This window comes from Anomaloglossus baeobatrachus, chromosome 2 (assembly GCF_048569485.1).
Source record: "Anomaloglossus baeobatrachus isolate aAnoBae1 chromosome 2, aAnoBae1.hap1, whole genome shotgun sequence".
NCBI lineage: Eukaryota > Metazoa > Chordata > Amphibia > Anura > Aromobatidae > Anomaloglossus > Anomaloglossus baeobatrachus.
This window is the reverse complement of record NC_134354.1, coordinates 264,961,609-264,984,187: the sequence shown is the minus strand read 5'-3', so window position 1 is coordinate 264,984,187 and position 22,579 is coordinate 264,961,609. Positions and strand designations below refer to the sequence as shown.

Genomic DNA, 22,579 nt, shown 5'->3' with positions numbered 1-22,579 from the left:
TAATCTTTGTAAGGGGGTTCGTGTGTTTATACTTATGTTCCACAGCCATCAGGCTCCTTCTGCCTTATGAATTCACTGTACTTGCATTGGTGGAAATGCCTCCATTCCCAGATTCTGAGGACTGACCATGTGACCCCAGTTAGCTTGTTGTGACGGAGCCTTTATTACTTCACATTGACTGGTCAAATGATCCTGAGCACTACGGACCCTACCCAGGGGGATCAAATTGCTCTGTGTAATCTTCATTTGTGACCCAAGCTGACAGCTACTTGTTCTGCACATGTCGCATCCCTCTAATAGGAAACCACTATTGGAATAGCAGACCCACTGATTTTAGTACTTTATTCACTATAGAGCAGATAAACAAATCGAGGAACGAATACAAATGGGAAATAGGGGGCAGAGAAGATAGGCTGCAGTTTCTCCATCACACTGAAATTACAGACACGCCCTACTTTACCATGAAAACATGTCATGTGGTCAGAAATTATGCATCAGGAAGAGTAATATTTTGGAAAATGTACTTATATACATGCTTTTTCTAAATATCGACCCCAATTAATAAACCTTTTGGGTATTTCAAAAATAAAAAAATGTGCTATTTAAGGGTTAAAGGGGTTGTCTGCTAATGGGCCCAAACAGGAAATGAGAAGAGGTTGTCCTAGTAAAATGAAAATGCTTATACTCACAATCCATGCTGGCACCATTCCAGCAGTGTCGGCACTCTCTCTCCCGGGGCTCATATAAGGTTGTGACATCACGCAAGCCCGACACCTAATCACTGCCGACTTCTCTCTCACCACCTTAGGACGTATAAATACTTAACATGAAGTAAGCGACAGCTGCAGCTGTAACTTCCAGTTGATTACTCATACGTCTTAAGCTGGGGTTAGAGAAGCCAACGTGACAACTTCACTTGAGACCCAGGAGAACAGGACGTTAGTATAAGCTTTTTATTTTAATGGAGGCAGACATGGGGAATGATAAGGGATATTCCAAGCAATGGACACTCGGTTAATAGCAAGTTAACATACAACAATAGAAAAACACAATAAAAGAATTTCAGTTACATATTGAGTACTATTTTTTGGAATATCCACTGGATATTATTTACAGAATTACAATTATTTGCCATACATACAAGTGAACTTGTACGATTAACTCGATTACAATGCAACTGAATTTCTGAGAAAGAAAGGTTTACTTGTATAAATTCACTAATAACAGAAGAGTAATGAGCCTTCTATGATTGAGCTTGCATCCATTTAATCGTAATACAGACTCAGATATGCCACTCGATTTCTTGTCTTTCGAAATTCTTTGTCTGTTAAAAGCTATAAAAGGAGGTAAAGAAAACAATGTTAGCCACTTACCCATAAATAACATAGACTGTTGTAACATGTTAAGGGGGGTCTGTTAGTTCAAAGTAATGTAACTACATGGACAAATAGGGGACTTAACCCGTAATAAAATCATACTCTTGATATACACTGCTCAAAAAATTAAAGGGAACACTCAAATAACACTTCCTAGATCTGAATGAATGAAATATTCTAATTGAATACTTTGTTCTGTACAAAGTTGAATGTGCTGACAACAAAATCCCACACAAATCATTGGAAATCAAATGTTTTAGCCAATGGGAGCCTGGATGTGAATAAACACACAAAATGAAAGAGGAAACAAGTCAAAATTAAAATCAAAACAAGACAAAACAAGACAAAATGCAAGTGGAAACAAGTCAAAATGAGGCTAAGTAATGTGTGTGGCCTCCACGTGCCTGTATGACCTCCCTACATGCCTGGGCATGCTCCTGATGAGGTTGCGGATGATCTCTTGAGGGATCTCTTCCCATATCTGGACTAAAGAACACGCCAACTCCTTGACAGTCTGTGGTGCGATGTGACGTTGGTGGAGCGAGACATGATGTCCCAGATGTGCTCAATCGGATTCAGGTTTGGGGAACGGGCGGGCCAGTCCATAGCTTCAATGCCTTCATCTTGCAGGAACTGTTGACACACTACAGCCACATGAAGTCTGGCATTGTCCTGCATTAGGAGGAAACCAAGGCCAACCGCACCAGCATATGGTTTCACAAGGGTTCTGAGGATCTCATCTTCGTATGTAATGGCAGTCACGCTACCTGTAGCAAGCACATAGATGGCTGAGTGGCCCTCCAAAGAAATGCCACCCCACACCATTACTGATCCACTGCCAAACCGGTCATGCTGAAGAATGTTGCAGGCAGCAGATCGCTCTCCACGGCATCTCAAGACTCTGTCACGTCTGTCACATGTGCTCAGTGTGAACCTGCTTTCATCTGTGAAGAGCACAGGGCACCAGTGGTGAATTTGCCAATCCTGGTGTTCTGTGGCAAATGCCAAGCGTCCTGCTCGGTGTTGGGCAGTGAACACAACCTCCATCTGTGGACGTCGGGCCCTCATGCCATCCTCATGGAGTTGGTTTCTAACCGTTTGTGCACACACATGCACATTTGTGGCCTGCTGGAGGTCATTTTGCAGGGATCTTGCACTGCTCCTTTTGTTCCTCTTTTCACAAAGGCGGAGGTAGCGTTCCTGTTGCTAGGTTGTTGCCCTCCTACGGCCCTCTCCACTTCTCCAGGTGTACTGGCCTGTCTCCTGGTAGCTCCTCCATCCTCTGGACACTACGCTGACAGACACAGCAAACCTTCTTGCCACAGCTCGCATTGATGTGTCATCCTGGAAGAGCTGCACTACCTGTGCCACTTGTGTGGGTTGTGGAGTCCATCTCATGCTACCTCTAGGGGGGAGAACACAACCAACATTCAAAAGTGACCAAAACATTAACCAGAAAGCATTGGTACTGAGATGTGATCTGTGGTCCTCACCTGCAGAAACACTCCTATATTGAGTGTGTTCTGATAACTGCCAATAATTTCCATCTGATGTCTATTCCATTTACACAACAGCATGTGAAATTTAGTATCAATCAGTGTTGCTTCCTAAGTGGACAGTTTGATTTCACAGAAGGTTGATTAACTTGGAGTTATATTCGGTTGGTTAAGTTTTCCCTTTAATTTTTTGAGCAGTGTACACTGCCTTTGATAATAGAAGGTGCATGGCGGCCTCACCTTTTATAGAATAACAGCACTCACCTGACCAGAATGATCACTGCCTGAAAATAAAGCTATGAACACATAGTACTAGTACATGCGAGCACAGCACTTTATGATCTACGCTGCAGCTGCTGATACACTGATTCACCAGTCGGCGCATTGAACAATCGCAGAAGTGATGAGACAGTACTGAGCTCACCCCTGTACTAACACTATGGCCCCGATTCATCAAAGGAAATTCACTACGATTCTTGCATAAAAATCTGGTGATTTTTGGCATTTTCACTTGTTTCTCACTCCGTCAAAATGTCTGAAGTGGGGGGGGTCGGCATATACAGGGATGGGTGTGCTGCACTCTAATTCATTGCAATCTGTGTCGTTCCTTACACCAGAAGTCTTAATTTTATCCCTGACTGGAGTAAGATTTGTGGTGAGGAGTATGCCACTCATCAGACACCCTAGTACTAAGGAGTTTGGGTGCACAGCAATATTATATAAACTTATAGTATTAATGGGGTGCTGTCACAAGCAGTATTAACAACATCTGAAGGGGAAGAGAAAAAGTACTGCATAACCGGGAAGCACACCCAACTATCATATAAATAAATAGAATTTTATTGAATTGCATAAACAATTAAAACATACTTAAAAACATATACCCACACCAGGGTCTCTCCATAAATTACAGCAGTATTATAAATGGAATGTTCGCTGTGGTCAATAAGCATGCAAAATCATCATAGTTTACAACATTCCATACAATCCACTATAAATAGAGTAAGAGCAATCAGCATATCTGTTGGAGCCAGCCACAACCCATAACCTCCTAAGGTAAAAGGATCTCAAGCATAGAAGGAGGTTGAAAATACAAAGTGGCCCCAACCAAACATACAGACCAGTAGTAACCTGTCTACATGTATCAGCTGCAAGCTGTAGAGACCCTGGGATACGCCCCACGCGTATCGCCAGTAGGCTTCATCAGGGACAAAAAGCATTCCATTTATAATACTGCTGTAATTTATGGAGAGAACCTGGTGTGGGTATATGTTTTTAAGTATGTTTTAATTGTTTATATAAATAAATAGAATTTTATTGAATTGCATGATAGTTGGGTGTGCTTCCCGGTTATGCAGTACTTTTTCTCTTCCCCTTCACTCATCAGACACCCCTCTATTCATTAAGTGGGGAGCGCCTCTTAAAGGTAATCTGTCAGTAGATTTTACTACCTCATCTGAGAGCAGCATAATATAGGAAAGGTGACCCTGATTCCAATTATGTATCACATAGTTTACTGAGTGAAACAGTTGTAGCACAATCAGTGTTTTTAGATGTAGCATTTGCATACCTCCCAACTTTTGAAGAAAGGAAAGAGGGACAAAATTTGACCACGCCCCTAGCCACACCCCTAGCCACACCCATTCGTCAGTAAGGGTCATTCAGCAGATGCCCCAGACTGTTCGTTAATAGTCATAGCAGCCAGAATTTTCTTATATTTCTATGTGTCACTATATGACATTGCTTATTTGCACCAAACATGTATGAAATAAGGGACAATGCATAAAAAATACCGCAGACACGCAATAATCAGAGGAGAGTGTTATTGCGCTCATGGCCCGGACACCTGCAGAAAAAATGCAGCATTTCTGATACGTGTGAACATGGTCTCAGTGATACATTTTTATTTCACTTTTTATGGGTTTTAATAAAGAAAAATAATAAATTGCGCCATTTTTTCCCGCCATTTACCGATCCCCATCAATAATCTGATCGCTGCGTTGTTTCGGGTCATTACAATTACAGGGACACCAAATATGTCCATGTTATTTGCTGATTTGTGATGTTTATTATTTCAGAAAAAAGTGCAATAAAATTACATTATTCTATTTTTTGATATTTTTAGTAATTTTATTAAAAGAAAAAATAAAATCTCTTTTCCTCTCCCTCTAGAATAAAGGAGATAGAGACGCTGCTGTGTGCAATGGAGCTGTATCCTATGTAATTTGCTGTGTAAGAGGCAGATGTCATCAATTCCTAGTGGTTCAACAGCTTGAGAAGCTAGGAAAGCCAGGAGGCTGCTGGAGACAAGATGCTGGTTCAAATCCAAGTTGGTGAAAATAAAAAAAAAATAATAATTTTATTTTGTAATTTTGTATTTTTTCCACATTTCTATAGTAGTTTTATGGGTACAAATGAATCTGACTCCTTCACCTACAAAGAGATGCAGTATCTATCCCTCTATCTATCTATCAATCTATCTATCTATCTGTCTGTCTATCTATCCATGTATCTATCTATCCATGTATCTATCTATCTATCTATCTATCCATGTATCTATCTATCCATGTATCTATCTATCTCTATCCATGTATCTCTCTCTCTATCTATCTATCTATCCATGTATCTATCTATCTATCTATCTATCCATGTATCTATCTCTATCCATGTATCTCTCTATCTATCTATCTATCTATCTATCCATGTATCTATCTATCTATCTATTATATATCTATCATGTATCTATCTATCATGTATCTATCCATATGTCTATCTATTTATCTATCATGTATGTATCTATAATCTGTCATGTGTATATATATATATATATATATATATATTTATATATATATATATATATATATATATATATATATCCCTCTATCATCCATCAATCTTTGCAGCTAAATAATCTTCTGCTTTGTCTACTGCACTATAGAGGTTAAGATTACCAAATCTTCCCATGGTTTACAATATGAGCAGTGGCTCAGAGGTAGAGCTGCTACCTATGGAGCCATGAGCTTCACAGTTTCACGGGTTCGAGTCCTGGTCACAGCCGATAATAATTTAATTTATTCACTCCACTGAGGGGAGGAGTCGGGACATCAGCTGGGAGTGCGGGACAGACCTGAAAAATCGTGGCAGTCCTGCAGAATCCGGGACGGTTGGGAGGTATGCATTTAGCAGGTGTTATGCATCTATCCCAGATCTGTGCCTGACTTCCCTCACCCCGGTCTGCTAGCCTCTGCTCTGCTCCATGTCAGGCTTTGCAGACGGCCCTGTGTGATCCCATGTGATCATCTGTCCAAGCTTCTTTAAGGTTCACCAAGACACATAACTGTTTTGGTATTAAGACTTCAGTGTTCTAAGACTTCAGTGTTCTAAGACTCTCAGTTGCTATCTGCGCCTCAACCTTTTCAGTTCATGGCTGCATGCAGTTTCCAGTTTTGCACTAACCTGTCTGTAGTCTTATGGATGTCTTTTGCCTGTCAGCGGTTTCCAATATCACACTTACCTATCTGTGGTCTTCAGGACATCTGCTGCCAGCTAGCGGTTGCCAATAACGTACCTACCTGTCTGTGGTCTTCTAGACGTCTCCTGCCTGCCAGCGGTTTCCAATATCACACCTACCTATCTGTGCTCTTCAGGACATCTGCTGCCAGCTACCAGTTGCCAATAACGTACCTACCTGTCTGTGGTGTTCTAAACGTCTCGTGACTGCCAGCAGTTTCAAATATTGCACTCATTTGTCTGTGGTCTTCAGGATGTCTCCTACATGCCTGCAGCCTCAAGTGCCTCAGCTATCTGTGTCCTGCGTGCCTCACCCGTCTGCTGCACCAACGCTTGTGACCCATGTGGTCACCCAGAACCACCTCATCAGTTTTGCGTAATAGCAAATCTCAGAAAGCTAAAGTAAGTAAACAACAGCACCCAGCCTAATAACTGACACATTGCTGAAATCTGACACTCAGCCTCCAACTTTTGCTATCCTCATATAATATACAGAAAACTTGCTGAAAGATTTCCTTTAAAGGGAACCTATCACAAGGTTTTTCCCTCATAAGCTGCTGCCACCATCAGTAAGCTCTTATATACAGCATCGCTCTGTGCATAAAAAATTACCTTTATTATACTTACCTAAGGGGTGGTCGGGTCCGATAGGAGTCGCTGTTCTCCGGTCCGGAGCCTCCTCTCTGATGCAATCCCTGTCCTCTTCCTTCTCAGCCCTGTGTGGATGAGCCATCCTATGTCATCCACACAGGCCGGCATTACGATCCTGTGCAGGCGCACTTTGACCTGCCCTGCTGAGGGCACATCAAAGTATTGTAATGCACAGGAGCGAGGAAAGGTCATAGACTGCCCCCTAGGTGAGTATAATAAAGGTATTTTTTACGTTATACAGAGTGGCCTGGGCTTTTATATACAGTACTCTGGAATATTGAATACAAGGGCTCACTAGTGGTGGCCGCAGCTTATAGGGGGAAAACCTGGTGACAGGTTCCCTTTAATGAATCAGGAGGATCATCTGACTTCACCCCACGTCCTCTTCATGACTGGCCTGAGCATTGCCAGTGTTGATGAATCATGCCCAAACGCCCAAGCTTTGTTTTCAGGAAGCACTTATTTTGGCCAAGTGAGCACTGATATTTTACAAAGGTTAGGTAACTGAGGGTGGCATGGTGCACCGAACAGTATCAAGTGCACATCAGACAAACTGCTTTTTATTCACATCCAAAGGTATGATTCTTATAGACGCCAAGTCCCCTATGTGTCCATTTGGTGAGTTTATATAGTGTTTTTCAGATGAAAGACCCCTCTTAATAATGTGAACATTACTCTTTCTATGAAATCGTAGCGTAAAACAATTTACTTTTCAGTATTTGTTAATTTTTGTTTACAAACTGCAACTGTGCTGTATGATATTTTCTGACATTTTGATGGATTAAATAACAATAGAAACCATATGAAAAATCTGAAACTAAGTTTCCATAAAAAGAGTTCATTTCCTTCAGCTATTCTTCAACCATGGCAAAAGAGCAAAAAAAATAATACATGGTTTTTCAGCATTGTTGCTGTTTTGGAGCTGCACCACCAGAATTTGGTCCAAAAACATCTTAACAAATTGTAATATCTTTTTAGCAACTTAGGCGATAAAATATTGCAACTTTTTTGCCCACCAGTCTCGGCAAGCTGCTCCGGGTAGGACATGGATGGAGCATGGCTACGCTTCCCCATCAGAAGTTACACCACTTTATCGTCTATGACTAGAGCACATTTCTGGTGGCAGCACACGCCAGTTAAAAGATGTGTCTAAATCATTAACACTAGAACTACTGGACTCGTGACACCTATATAGAAATACATAGTGCAAAGTAGTCAAAATGATTACCTCGGTAGTTCTAGTGTTAAGGGCAGGTGCGCTATACTCCAACGGCAAGCCCATTTATTAAGACTGTCATTCTGCATGACACTCTTAATAAATCTACCTCTAAGTGTGAAGATGTCTATAGTATATTATGTATATATTTGTGCAATTACACTAAAAGAAGCACTGCAGCATTGACAGTGCATGTTCCAAGCGCTGCTATTAAACAGTTTCATGCTTCTATCAATCATTGCACAATATCGCTGAGGATTCCAGTCGGGAGGCTTATTGACCTTCCCCCCCTCCTGCAACATTATTATAGGGGTAACAACAACAGCTAGGGGCCTGCTGAAGCCCCTCATTGCTGCCATGTTGCTACTCCTACCACAGGCCTGGACTTCATAGGAGACTGTGATTTTTTTTACTATATTTTGCAGTACTGTATTCTTGCAGTATCAAATGATTCATGTTTCAAGTCCTCTATGGACATTGTTACCCTTTTGCTTGTCAATGTATGTTGGCGCTATAGAAATAAAACATATTATTATTATTATTATAAGGGTAGATGCATACGCCATCTCTCCATCTGAGGCCTAAAACACACGTCCTTGATAACCACGCACGTGCAATACAGGCCGTTTTTCATGTCCGTAATCCGTTTTTTGGTCCGTAAATAACGCACGTGTGTTGGCTGTGTGTCCGGCGTATGGTAACCACGTGTGCGTGTAGAATGGCCATGTGTGCCTGTGAAACTTAACTGACGTGTGTGTGTGACAGCTCAGCTGATCACGCGGCTCTCTTCATTTGCTGCGTGGACCTGACAGGAGCGGCGGTGTATTCTGCTGCTCCGGTCACCTCCATGCAGCAGAGCTGGAAGCGACGCTGGAGCATCCTGGATTACACCGGACATGGAGGGCTTTTTGGGGCTGATTAAATTGGTGAACCAGGGAATGTGTTTGTGTTTTTTATTTCTAATAAAGGATTTTTCAGTTGTGTCTGTTTATTTACTGTAATTTACAGATCAATCATGGAAGGTATCTCGGGGAGACGCATGACATGATTAATCTAGGATTTAGTGGCAGCTATGGGCTGCTATTAACTACTTATTACCCCGATTTGCCAACGCACCAGGGCAAATCGGGAAGAGCCGGGTACTGTCCCAGAACAGTAACATCTAATGTATGCGGCCATTCTGGGCGGCTGCTGACTGATATTTTTAGGCTGGGGGGCTCCTCATAACGTGGAGCTCCCCATCCTGAGAATACCAGCCTTCAGACGTATGGCTTTATCTGGCTGGCATTAAATTTGGGGGGGACCGCATGCTGTTTTTTTTAATTATTTATTTATTTATTTCTATACTCCATAGTGACACGCCCACCGACTGCTGTGATTGGGTGCAGTGAGACACCTGTCACTCAGCGTGGGGGTGTGTCTCACTGCAACCAATCATAGGCGCCGGTGGGCGGGGAAAGCAGGGAATACGAGATTGTTTAATGAGTGGCCGGCTTTTTCAAATTAGAAAAAGCCGTCGGAGCAGTGTGAACGCCGTGCAGCACCGGTGATCGGGGATCGGTGAGCATGAGAGAGGGGGGGACACTTCAGTCACTCGGGGGATTAGCGGTCACCGGTGAATCCTTCACAGGTGACCGCTAATCAGTACACGGCACACAGACAGAGCCGCGGCATGACAATGAAGTCGGGTGAAGTTCACCCGAGTTCATTCTCATCCCGCTACTATGTCTTCCGACATGTAGTAACGACATTTTGCATCACACACGGACATTTCTCACGGACAACATAACCACACATCCGTGCAAGGAACGTTTTATTTGGACTCCCATAGGCTAACATTATGTCTGTGTGTGCGTGCTCCGTCCCAAAAACGAACATGCTTCCGTGCCAAACGGAGCAAAAAACGTGGGACGCACACGAACACACGGAAGATCAAATAAGACGCACGTGTGCCTTTAAACATAAAAAAACATATGTGCACGTTTAGTCGTATCTCCGGTATGTACGGAAACGGACCAAACACGCACGTTTTAAATGGATGTGTGTTGCAGGCCTGAGAAAAACGGTCCAATCATGCTATCAGACTTTGATCAGATTCGCATCTGTTTTTCTCAAAGTTGTGGCGAAAAAACTGTACCTTCTCCATGTCAGTCCATGAAAATCTGTGTGTGATTCTATTTTTTTTTCACTGGCCCACAGACTTTAATTGGTGAGTGCCATCTGATTCTCAGATGCAATGCTGCTATTTTTTTCACAAGTCAAATTGGTTAGTGAAACAAAATTGTTTGTCTGAACTGCCTCATTGAATGACAATGGTCTGAGTGTGATCCGCTTTTTTAGCGATTTGCAATCGAACCAATAATACGATTGTGTGCTTGAGCCCTATGTGTGGAAAAAATGTTGAAGTGCTTCTTTACCATGTGTAGAGTACTGACTACAATTGACGTGTTCTTCTACTGGATCATTAGGCCTCATTATTGTGTATGAGTCTGGGTCTGCTGGAGGATCATCTGTCATTAAGGAGGGCCAGTCTGACCCGGTGTGTGGATTCTACACACAAACACAATCATGTCATTTTCAGACCACATACTTGCATATGCCATTTAAATATTTTGTCATCTTTATGATATTTTCTATTCATGCATGTCATCTTGTAGAAGCACTTATACTGTGTTTCCCCAAAAATAAGATCTCCCCCTGAAAATAAGACCTAGCAGGAGTTTTCAGGGAGGCTTAAATATAAGACATCCCCTGAAAATAAGACCTAGTCGCGGTTCAATAATGAAGTGTCCATGCAGCGGTAAAAAAGTTAAAGAATACAGCAGGACACTTCATTATAGACAGCGGACAACCCCAAAAGAGAGAAGAAGAGAGAAGACCCCGCGATCATACTCACCAGACGCTGATTGGGAGCAGGGGAGCGCATCAAGGTCCTGCGGTGGAACACACACATCAGATCACACACACACTACAGATCGCATACACACACTCACCACACTCAGCAATATCGCTTGCTTCTCAGCATGTGTAAGGTCCTGCAATGCTGTGCACTGTGCAGTGAGCTTCCAGGACCTTGCATCACATGACCGGAAGCACATGGTATCTCCGGATGTTGTGAGTGTGTGTGCAGATGATTGTACAGGTATGTGCGATTTTGTGAGTGTATGGGATCGGATGTGTGTGTGTGTGTTCTGATGTGTGAGTGTCGGCAAGAGGCAGAGGAGAACGGCGTGCAGCACAGCTGCCTTGAGCGCCCACCAGAGGTTACAGGGAGGAATGATGTGAAATCTGATGTGTGTGTGTATGCTATCTAATGTGTGAGTGTGTGTTCTGATATGTGTGTCAGTCAGATGCAGGGGAGGACAGCATGCTGCACCGAGATCACAGGGAGGAATGATGTGAAATCTGATGTGCGTGTGTCTATATGAGTGTATGCTATCTGGTGTGTGTGTGTGTGTGTGTTTCTTTCTATATGAGTGTATGCTATCTGATGCGTTTGTTTGTGTGTGTGTGTGTATGCTATCTGATGTGTGAGTGTGAGCTGAAGTATGTGTGTCGGCCAGATGCAGGGGAGGCATGCAGCACAGCTGCTGGGAGATCACAGCGAGATCTGGGAGCCATACAGACGCCCGGGGCTGGTAAGTATGACGATCCTGGGAAGGGGTGGAATGCTTTTTGTGGGGGGTAAACTTACCCCCAACCATGTCTCCTTGATAATAAGACATACCCTGAAAATAAGACTTAGTTCTTTTTTCGGAGCAAAAAAAAATATAAGACAGTGTTTTATTTCGGGGAAACAGGGTATTAAATAAGTAGATTAAAGCTTTCAGACATATCCCGAGGAATTCGTATTGTAATTTGTGACTCTTACCTCTGTCCTTAGTGTTTTCTTTTCCAGAGATGGCACCACCGACCACTCAGGTGATCCAAACCTTCCTGGCCAAGACACTTTCCTGCCCTGATTAGTAGAATGTTCATATGTCCCAGGACTAGAAGGATATTCATTTGTCATTTGTAGTAAGATTGAGAATGTTTAGTAAACTAGATGCATAGCACAAAAGAAGGTTCCAGACATAATGCTGCAACATACTAGTTATAACTAAACTTACTGGTAAAAATTGTCATGACAATGTTCACATTACTCGTTATCATGTAGACATTACAGTGTGAGAATACAATATATTTTTATATATACTTTTCTACTATGAGAATACAATATAGTTTTCTATATGCTTTTCTATAACTAAGCTTTCTTTTATATATGAGTAACAGGATAGAGCCTGTTTTCTGATTATTGTAGCGTTTCAGGAAGCAGGTATGTTGTACACCGAAGCCTTCAGCTGATGTCTAATATAAGGGAACAGAATGAAGATATTGATGATGATGACTGGCTACATCTGCGCAAGTTCGGATCAATGACTGGGGTGCTACGTGACAATGACCCTGCGAGCCATGGTGGGTTGAAGAGGAAATCCCAAATATGGACATAGAAGAATTCCTAGCAGTTTGGCATTTTTTATATTAAACAACATATCCTTTCTGCGTGTGCTTCTAAGGGATCAACCCACTATTGATTTATAAAAGGCTTGTGTATAACAAAAAAGGACGACTGGGTGTGCACCTCCTACTGAGTGAGGAGTTTATACCAATAATCTTTGTGTGGTCTGACTTCCTCCTGCTAGCGCTCATTTACTTTTGATTTGGGATTCAGCAGACATTCACTGGAAGATTTCCCGAAACTGTGGGATTCTCCTTATCAACAGCGCATACAGGGAGACGAGACTAGACCAGCACTGTGCCCAGCCGACTCTTCCCAGAGGTAATTGACAGGCAAGAGACCCGACAATCACAAAGTGTAGCACTCGATCATTTCCTCAAGCTATATTGTCTTACAGAACCAGGGAGAAGCGGTATGTTCACCCAGTCCCTCAATTGTCAGTTGAACTTTTATGAGTTGTCACTGTATACACTAATAACGGCTACATAAATATTCTAGAGAGTGTTCTTTTAGTCAGAGATGCATGATATTGAGGCTTTACACTGTACAGAGCTGGTTGACGGTGCTAGGATTATGGCTTGTTGCTTGGAATGCTATTGGAAATCTTTTACCAGAGTCATTTGCTTAAGGTATATAGGTATATAGCTTTTTGTCACAATTATTTCATTATTTATTTTTAGAAAATTATTTATTTTTCAGGAGGATAACAGTGTTTTAAATAAAATAGCTATTGTTATCTAGCAATCAGTCTACCTTAATACCTAATGATATCTGTAGGACTTGATGCATACTACTTTTTTGTAGTATCCATGCCGTACAACAGACCCTTCTAAATTATGAAAATGAATATTATTATTTTGTTCTAGAAATATAGACATTACCTAGGGTTTAAGATGATATCTGTCTTCTTATCGGGAAATCGTAGAGCTTTAATGTTAAAAGGAACGTAACTTGGTGAGAATGAGCGCTCTCTGGACCAGAATGACTGATATTCTGCAGGACTTGGTGTCTGCATCTAGAAAATGCAACAGGTTTACTAAAAATGTAAATAAGTAAAAGCTTGAAATGATTTAACATCAGAAAGCACCCCTTAATGTTAAATATGGCAGTAACTGTGGCTGAGAGAACAAGAATTTGCTAGATCCCAGTGTGTAGCCCCAACATGCACTAGATAGCTAGATAGACAGACAGGCAGAGACTCACAGACAGAGACACATAGAGAGAGACAGAGAAATATAGACAGAGAGACAGATAGAGAAAGACAGAGACAGAGAGGGAAGAGACAGAGACAGACAGAGACACATGTAGACAGAGACAGACAGACAGAGAGGGAGAGAGGCAGACAGATGGAGAAAGGAAGACAGACAGAGGCAGACAGACAGGGAGAGAGGGAGACAGACAGGGAGAGAGATAGGGAGAGAGGAGCGTGGGAGAGAATCAGAAAGACAGTTACTATCTCAGGCAATGCCGGGTACTACAGCTAGTTATTTATACTTGCCAAATGCCAGAACAATGCAGAAAGTATTTAAAATGCTTTAAAACATTCTCTCTCAAAGTCAAAAGTTTACATACACTAATAGTACAATGCATTTAAATAATATGGGAAAGCCTATGATGATGCCATGTCTTTGGAAGCTTCTGATAGGTTTATTGGCAACATCTGAGTTAATTAGAGACACACATGAGGATGTATTTTAATGCACATCTGAAAAACATTGCTTCTTTGTGTAGTATCATGGGAAAGTCAAAAGAGATCAGCCAAGATCTCAGGAAGAGAATTGTGAACTTGCACAAGTATTCATCTGTACAAACAAGAATGGAATGTCCAGCCATCATACCGCTCAGGAAGGAGACAGGTTCTATGTATCAGAGATGAACGTGCTTTGCTCAGATATGTGCATATGAATCCAAGAACAAAAGTTAATGACATTGTGAAAATGCTGGCGGAAGCTGGTAAGATTGTGTCATTATCCAGTACTGTATCAACATGGACTGAAAGGCCACTGTGCCAGGAAGAAACCATTACTCCAAAAGAAACATAAAAAGCCAGATTAATGTTTGCAAATGCACACAGGAACAAAGGCCTTTCATTTTTGGAGACCTTTCCTGTGGTCTGACGAAACTAAAATGTAACTGTTTGGTCATAATGACCATTGCTACTTTTGGACGAAAAAGGGAGAAACTTTGAAGCCTAAGAACACCATCTCAACTGTGAAACACGGGGTTGGCAGCATCATGTTGTGGGGTTGTTTTGCTGCAGGAAGGACTGGTGCACATCACAAAATAGATGGCATCATGAGGAAAGAAGATTATTTGGCAATACTGAAGCAACACCTCAAGACACCAGCCAGGCATTTGAAGCTTGGGTAGAAATGGTTCTTCCAAATGGCAATGACCCGAAGCATAATGCCAAACTGGTTACAAAGTGGCTTAAGGATAACAAAGTCAATGTTTTGGAGTGTCCATCACAAAGCCCTCATCTCAATCCTATTGAAAATGTATGGGCAAAAGGGACATAAAAACATGGCTCAGTTACATCTCTGTCAGGAGGAATGGGCCCAAATTCCTACAAACTATTGTGAGAAGCTTGTGGAAGGATATCCAAAACGTTTGACCCAAGTCATACAACTTGAGCGCAATGGTACCAAATTCTAATGAAATGTCTGTAAACGTTTGACTTTGCAGAATAAGTAATAAAAATACCTTAAATGCCTCTCTCTCATTATTCTGGCATTTGGCAAATATAAATAATTTTGGTTCCTAATTGAGATAAAACGGGAAAGTTTAGGCCGGTTTCAGACGTCCGTGTTTCAGGTACATATGACATCCGATTTTAACACGGATGCCACATGTACCCATGTTATTCTCTGGAGTTACTCACACGGCAGTGTTTTTACATGAACTGTGTGACCCCTCATGGCACCGCAGGCAGACACGGAGACATGTCAGTTTTTTCCCCGGCAGCACGAGTGTCACACGGATTGCACACTGATGTGATCCGTGTGACATCAGTGTGACACGTACCGGAGAAAACATGGGTCTTTTAAATAAAAATATTTTCTATATTTACCTGTATCCAGCGATGCTGTCTTTGGCTCTGCTGCCTCCTGCTTCTGACTGCCGCTCATTATACTCATTGATTATTTTCTGCACTGAGGAGCTGTAAGCCGGAGAAGAGTCGGGGACCGCATCGCTGGGGACAGGTGAGTATCCAGCAGTGTGTGTGTGTGTGTGTGTGTGTGTGTGTGAGAGAAAAGACATATGTGTGTGTCTGTGTTCAGTGTGTACATGCATGTGCGCTATGTGTGTGTATGTGCTCGGTGTATCCATATGTGTCTGCTATGTGTGTATATATATGTATGTATATGTGTTCAGTGTATACATGTATGTGTGTGTGTGTCTGTGTGTGTGTAGTGAGGGCCTGGAAGCCGGAGCATTGCGGGGAAAGCATCGGGGACTCATTAGAGTTCCCAATGAACTCTGATGAACCCATGAAGTCACTATCCTGACACCCTCTGTAGCCCGGCTGTTGCGGGGGTGTCATCAGGATATCATCAGAGTTCATTGGGAACTCCAATGACCTCCTAAACGTCACTGCACACACACTGCTTGCTGAATACTCACCTGTTGCCGTGATGCTGTTCTCAGCGGTACTGTCCCCGCGATGCTCTGGCTTCCAGGTCTGAGGTGCAGTGAATAATCAATGAATATAATGAGTGGTGGTCAGAAGCAGGAGGCAGCAGAGCCAAAGAAAACAGCACTGGATACAGGTAAATGTAGAATATCTTTTTATTTCAAAGACCCGTTGTCACGGGGTCCTTCTCCCATATCACACAATCAATCGAGCGAGAGATGGCTGTACAATCCAAAGAGCATTTATTCCAAGTAAATCAAGACGATCCATAACATAATCCACAAAAACGAGGGTAAAATTAGTAAAAACACATGAATATAGTCCAGAAAGCGATAAATAAATGTCCTTGTCTCTCTGAGAAGTCACGGCTTCCCTGAAAGGTTCAATCTTCTTCCTTCTCTCTTCAAGTTCCACACAGACTGACAAATTCTTCAGGTAAGCAGAGAGTTTACAGTAGGTGGCTCTGACGCCCCCTCCCTCAACTTAGGAACAAAAGGCTGGCAGCGGAGGAATTAAACTTGCAAATGGGACAATGTACACATAAGGAATACAGAATGGTCAGTGAACCGTGCCCAAACAATAACCCACACAAAATGGTATACAATCCACAATATCCCACCACCACAACCTCTCCCTCCTTCTGAATAAGTGAGTATGCCATAAGTTCTACACAGACCGCTGGCCATCTCACTTAAGTCCATGTTGCTCAGCTGTGGATGGTTTATGGTTCTTCTTGCCGGGACAGTCTATCAGCGTTCTGGTGTGGTGATGGAGAAGCTGTAGATAGTCCCTTGTAAAGCAGTAGGGTTGGAAAGACAAGTTTCCCTTTGTGTCCTCCTTCACTCAAACTGTGTTTCCTGCACCCACAAATCGGCATTGTAGATCTCCCACATGATTTCCAAGGAGAATATCTGCAGGCAGGCCGCTCATCACCCCAACCACACATTGCTTGATCCCTAAGCCAAAGTCCAGATCTACAGTCGCCTTTGGGATATTCCTCCTTTGTCCTCCAGCCAATTCAACAACAATCCCTGGTCCATGATGTATCGCCTCTGGCCAAACCACTTGGGGATTAGCTATTGTGAGAAATGTCCCAGAGTCACAAAATCCAATGACTCTCTGTCCATCCAGCACAACCTCTTGTAAGTGCTTAATTTGATGGTGAGAGGAACTCGGGGCTGTGGCTCGCACCCCATAAACCCCTAGTGGCCAACCATGAGTGTCTGAGTCATTAGGCAAGTCAACTTGAAGGGGTGAGAACTCTTCCCACCTTGTATTCAGCTGCAGAGAACCAACAGGTCGATTTGGTGCACGGTCATTCCTCAATCGACCAGCAGGGCAAGTGTTTTGGAAATGCCCAGGCTGCCCACATCGATAACATCTCTGCGTCGAAATCCTTCTAATATGCATTCTTGAGAAGGCAATAGGAGAACCTGGTGACAAAGGCCAGAGTCCATACACTCCAACACCTGCTGGCCCCTGCATCTATGGTGCAGGGGTCAGCGGTACACTCCGGTGGAGGTGGTGGTAACTCTTCCTCAGGCGGGATGGAATGCACAAATTATACTGGACGAGATGGAGGTGCATGGGGCTCCCTCCGAGTCCTTGTGGGACAACTGGATTGCAGGTGCCCAAGTTGTACGCAACCATAACATCTCCTCTCTGTGATCCCCCCAGGGCGTGGTCGGAACTGTTGGGGCGCAGGATTGTGTGCAGTAGTTATCATCGGCCTGTGGCTGGTTGGAGGGGAAGACATAACTGGAGAGGGCCGGGGAGCTGGAGCAGGCTGTGTCTTATTGTCCACAAGCCCCCTCCATTGCGGTCGGATAGTAACGGTCTCATCAGCCAGGGCTGCAGCTCCATCCAAGGTGCACAGCGTGCGCTCTCTGACCCATTCCCGTATTTCTGAGGGACACTTGGAAAGAAATTATTCTATAAGAAATACCTGTATAACGTCTTCCAAAGTGAAGGCGTCTTCCGCTTCCAGCCATCTCCGACATGCCTGGGACATCTTATGAGCATACATCCTAAACGATCCCCCTGTGGTGCATGGGAGATCTCGGAACTGTGCCCTATGTGAGTCTGGGGTGATGGCATGGTAATCCAGGATAGTCTGCTTTACAATGCTGTAATCCCGATTCTGCTGTGAGTCAATGGTGCGATAAGCCTCTGCCAGGCTTCCGTTCAGGAGTCCCACTAGCAAACGCATCCAGCCAGAGTGGGGAACCTCCATCATGACACACTGCTGCTCAAAGTCCTTGAAGAACCCTTCCACATCTCCGGAACCTTCATCAAATGGCTTGAAGTCCACCTGGGTAATCCGTACAGGCTCCTGTTTCGCTGGGTTTACACTCCAACTCACATTACTCTCTCTGTCGGACTCCATTGCTTCTTGTCTCCTCTGTGCTTGGCGAGCAGCCTGCTCCTTTTATTCCTGAGATACACCGGGGCAAAGAGCTGCCATCTCTTCTTCGAACCACACCACCCACTGGCTTTTTGGGGCAGGGATCCCCGTCCCCAGTGTTTGTCCATCAGACATCTGGGAGGAGGTGGACTGGCTCTCACCCACAAGTAGATCAATTAAGGCTTCTTTACTCAGTCCCTGGTAGCTCAGGCCCAGATCTTTGGCTCTCTACTTTAGACTGGATGCGGTCCAGTTTCTGTATACACTCTGTTGGTGGATCTCCATTAGGCTGCACTCAGTTGATCCCCCGCTGCCACCAGTTGTCACGGGGTCCTTCTCCCATATAACACAATCAACAGAGCGAGAGATGGCTGTACAATCCAAAGAGCATTTATTCCAAGTAAATCAAGATGATCCATAACATAATCCACAAAACCGAGGGTAAAATTAGTAAAAACACACGAATATAGTCCAGAAAGCGATAAATAAATGTCCTTGTCTCTCTGAGAAGCCACAGCTTCCGTCAGAGGTTCAATCTTCTTCCTTCTCTCTTCAAGTTCCACACAGACTGACAAATTCTTCAGGTAAGCAGAGAGTTTACAGTAGGTGGCTCTCACACCCCTCCCCCAACTTAGGAACAAAAGGCTGGGAGGAATTAAACTTGCAAATAGGACAATGTACAGTACACATACGGAATACAGAATGGTCAGTGAACCGTGCCCAAACATTAACCCACACAAAATGGTATACAATCCACAATATCCCACCATCACACCCGTGTTTTCTCCGGTACATATCTCACGTATGCAAACACAGATGTCACGTGTGTGACATACGCGTGACACACGTATGACACACGTATGACGATAACCATGCATGTGACTATATGATCATATGACCATAACCAGCTTCTCCACCATGACAGAAGACCATCTTTTCACTGTACTCTCAAGATGACATCTCACCACCTGTCTGCTTGACCCACTCCCATCCCACCTCATCCCCAATCTCACGACAGTCTTCATCCCGACCCTAACCCATCTCTTCAACCTATCACTAACAACTAGTGTATTCCCTTCAGGCTTTAAACATGCCTCCATCACACCCATCCTCAAAAAGCCTTCCCTTGACCCTTCCTCTGTGTCAAACTATCGCCCCATATCACTCCTCCAATATGCCTCAAAACTATTGGAAAAGCATGTCCATCTTGAACTGTCCTCCCACCTCTCTTCCTGCTCCCTCTTTGACTGTTTACAATCTGGCTTCCGACCCCATCATTCCACTGAAACTGCCCTAACCAAAGTCACTAACGACCTACTAACCGCAAAATCCAAGCAACACTACTCTGTCCTCCTCCTCCTGTACCTGTCATCTGCCTTTGACACAGTAGACCACTCCCTTCTACTACAAATTCTCTCGTCTCAGGGCATCACAGGCTTGGCGCTATCTTGGATCTCCTTATACTTAACCAATCGAATTTTCAGCGTCTCCCACTCTCACACTACTTCCTCATTTCACCCCCTATCTGTTGGTGTCCCCCAAGGTTCAGTTCTTGGACCCCTGCTGTTCTCCATTTACACCTTTGGCATGGGATAGCTCATAGAGTCCCACGGCTTTCAGTATCATCTCTACGCTGATGATACGCAGATCTACCTCCCTGGACCTGACATCACCTCCCTACTAATCAAAATCCCACAATGTCTGTCTGCTATTTCATCCTTTTTCTCTGCTCGATTCTTAAAACTGAACATGGACAAAACAGAATTCATTGTCTTTCCTCCTCCTCACTCAACCTCCCCACCTGACATATCCATCAATGTCAATGGTTGCTCACTTTCCCAAGTGCCACGTGCTCGCTGCCTGGGAGTAATCCTAGACTCTAATCTCTCTTTCAAGCCACACATCCAAGCCCTCTTCACCTCCTGCCACCTCCAACTCAAAAATATTTCCCGGATGCTTACATTCCTTTCCAAAGAAGCTGCAAAAACCCTAGTACATGCCCTTATTTTCTCCCGCTTGGAATATTGCAACCTCCTACTCTGTGGCCACCCTTTTCCCTTCACTGGCTTCCCATTGCTCAACGACTCCAGTTCAAAACCCTAAGTATGACCTACAAAGCTATCCACAACCTGTCTCATCCCTACATCTCTGACCTAGTCTCCTGGTACTAACCTGCACGAAACCTTCGATCCTCACCTGATCTCCTTCTCTACTCCCCTCTCATCTCCTCTTCCCACCATTGCATCCAAGATTTCTCCCGTCCCTTCCCCATACTCTGGAATGCTCTGCCACAACATATCAGACTCTCGCCTACCTTGACAAGCTTCAAAATGAACCTGAAGACGCACCTCTTCCGACAAGCCTACAACCTGCTGTAACCCTCAGTCTGATATAGCGCCACACAACCAGCTCTACCCTCACCTACTGTATCCTCACCTATCCCTTGTAGACTGTGAGCCCTCGCGGCAAGGAACCTCTATCCTCCTGTACCAGTCTGTGCCTTGTATTGTTTATGATTATTGTACTTGTCCCTATTATGTATACCCCTTTCACATGTAAAGCCCCATGGAATTGATGCCACTATAATAATAAATAATAATAATAATAATAATAATAATGTGGCTTGTACCTGATTAAACACGGACGTCTGAAACCGGCCTTATTCGGATTTCATGTCAGATAGTGAGAAAAACACGCATATCTGTCTTTTTAGATAGTGTATGTAAACTTGTAAACTGGTTTCAACTGTATGTTGAAGGTAGTCAGGCGAAAGCTATATGTCAAAGAATGTACGGTCAAGCGCTAACTTATGCACTTGGCTAGCTTTAAAACTTCTTGTAATTCTGCCTCCACTAAAGGAGATTTTTTGGGATGACATTATTAATTTTAGTTTGCTATGATGGAGAATGATATTTTGTTATGAACTGCTTTTCAACAATGTGTATATCTTCCATACTTAGAAGTTTGCTTGTGTTATAACTACTTCACAAAGCCACAGGACTTTTTAAGACCATGGCCTTTTGAAAGTTTGAAAGTATGCAGAGAACATCAGGCAGCCTGCATATAGGCACCAGTCGCTTAGCTACCAGGGAAGCAGAGGAAGCGGTCACCTTAGCCCCACTTATATCATGGGGGCCACCAGGAGCAACAGCCACATATACACTGACGAACAAATGGGTAACAAAGTTTTGAACTTTTGACTTTCAGGCTGCATATCTCACCATCCACCGCAGTTTTAAAAGTGAGACTACTATCAGTTTATACCAAATAAGCAGACAGCATCCCAAGTAGTATTTTCAGTGTGGTTTAATTAATAAAAAACTGCGATGTTTCACCCTACAAATGGGCTTTTTCAAGGATGCCTGAAAAAAAAATTTGTACGGTGAAACGTCACAGTTTTTGATGAATTAGACCACACTGAAAATACCCCCTGAGATACTGTCTGCTATTTTGGTATGATTTGGCCAAGGGAATCCCTTGGATTGACCTGCGTCCCTGCCTCTGTGGAAAGGTTTCTTTACCTGAGGTGCTGTGGACACACCTGTATGCTGCATACCATCATTTTATAGACCATGATCTTGGCTATCTCATACATAAATTGCAACTATTTAGCATATCATTGGTTATGCAGATTCTTCTCATGTAATTGCATTGTTACAATTTTGCTCCTATTGGTGAAAAAATCTTTTACTTCCTCCATACTGCAAATTACAACCTGTTCTCACATTCCCCAATAGCTCAGTATGTTCTTAGGTTGATTCACAAGCAAAATTTACTGGTTTAAATTGAGGAGC

General features: G+C 43.3%; 1 protein-coding gene across 1 annotated transcript in view; it reads right to left on the bottom strand.

Annotated features, from left to right (window-relative positions):
- Positions 1–330: 330 nt before the first annotated feature.
- Positions 331–22,579, bottom strand: part of CIMAP3 (ciliary microtubule associated protein 3) — a 31,319-nt gene continuing 9,070 nt past the window's right edge. The window contains exons 4-6 of the mRNA XM_075333750.1: positions 13,629–13,762; positions 12,121–12,238; positions 331–1,334 (exon numbers count right to left, since the gene is read on the bottom strand). Of these exons, the coding sequence (XP_075189865.1) occupies positions 1,266–1,334; positions 12,121–12,238; positions 13,629–13,762 (321 nt within the window). The 3' untranslated portion in view covers positions 331–1,265. The remainder of the gene's footprint in view (positions 1,335–12,120; positions 12,239–13,628; positions 13,763–22,579) is intronic.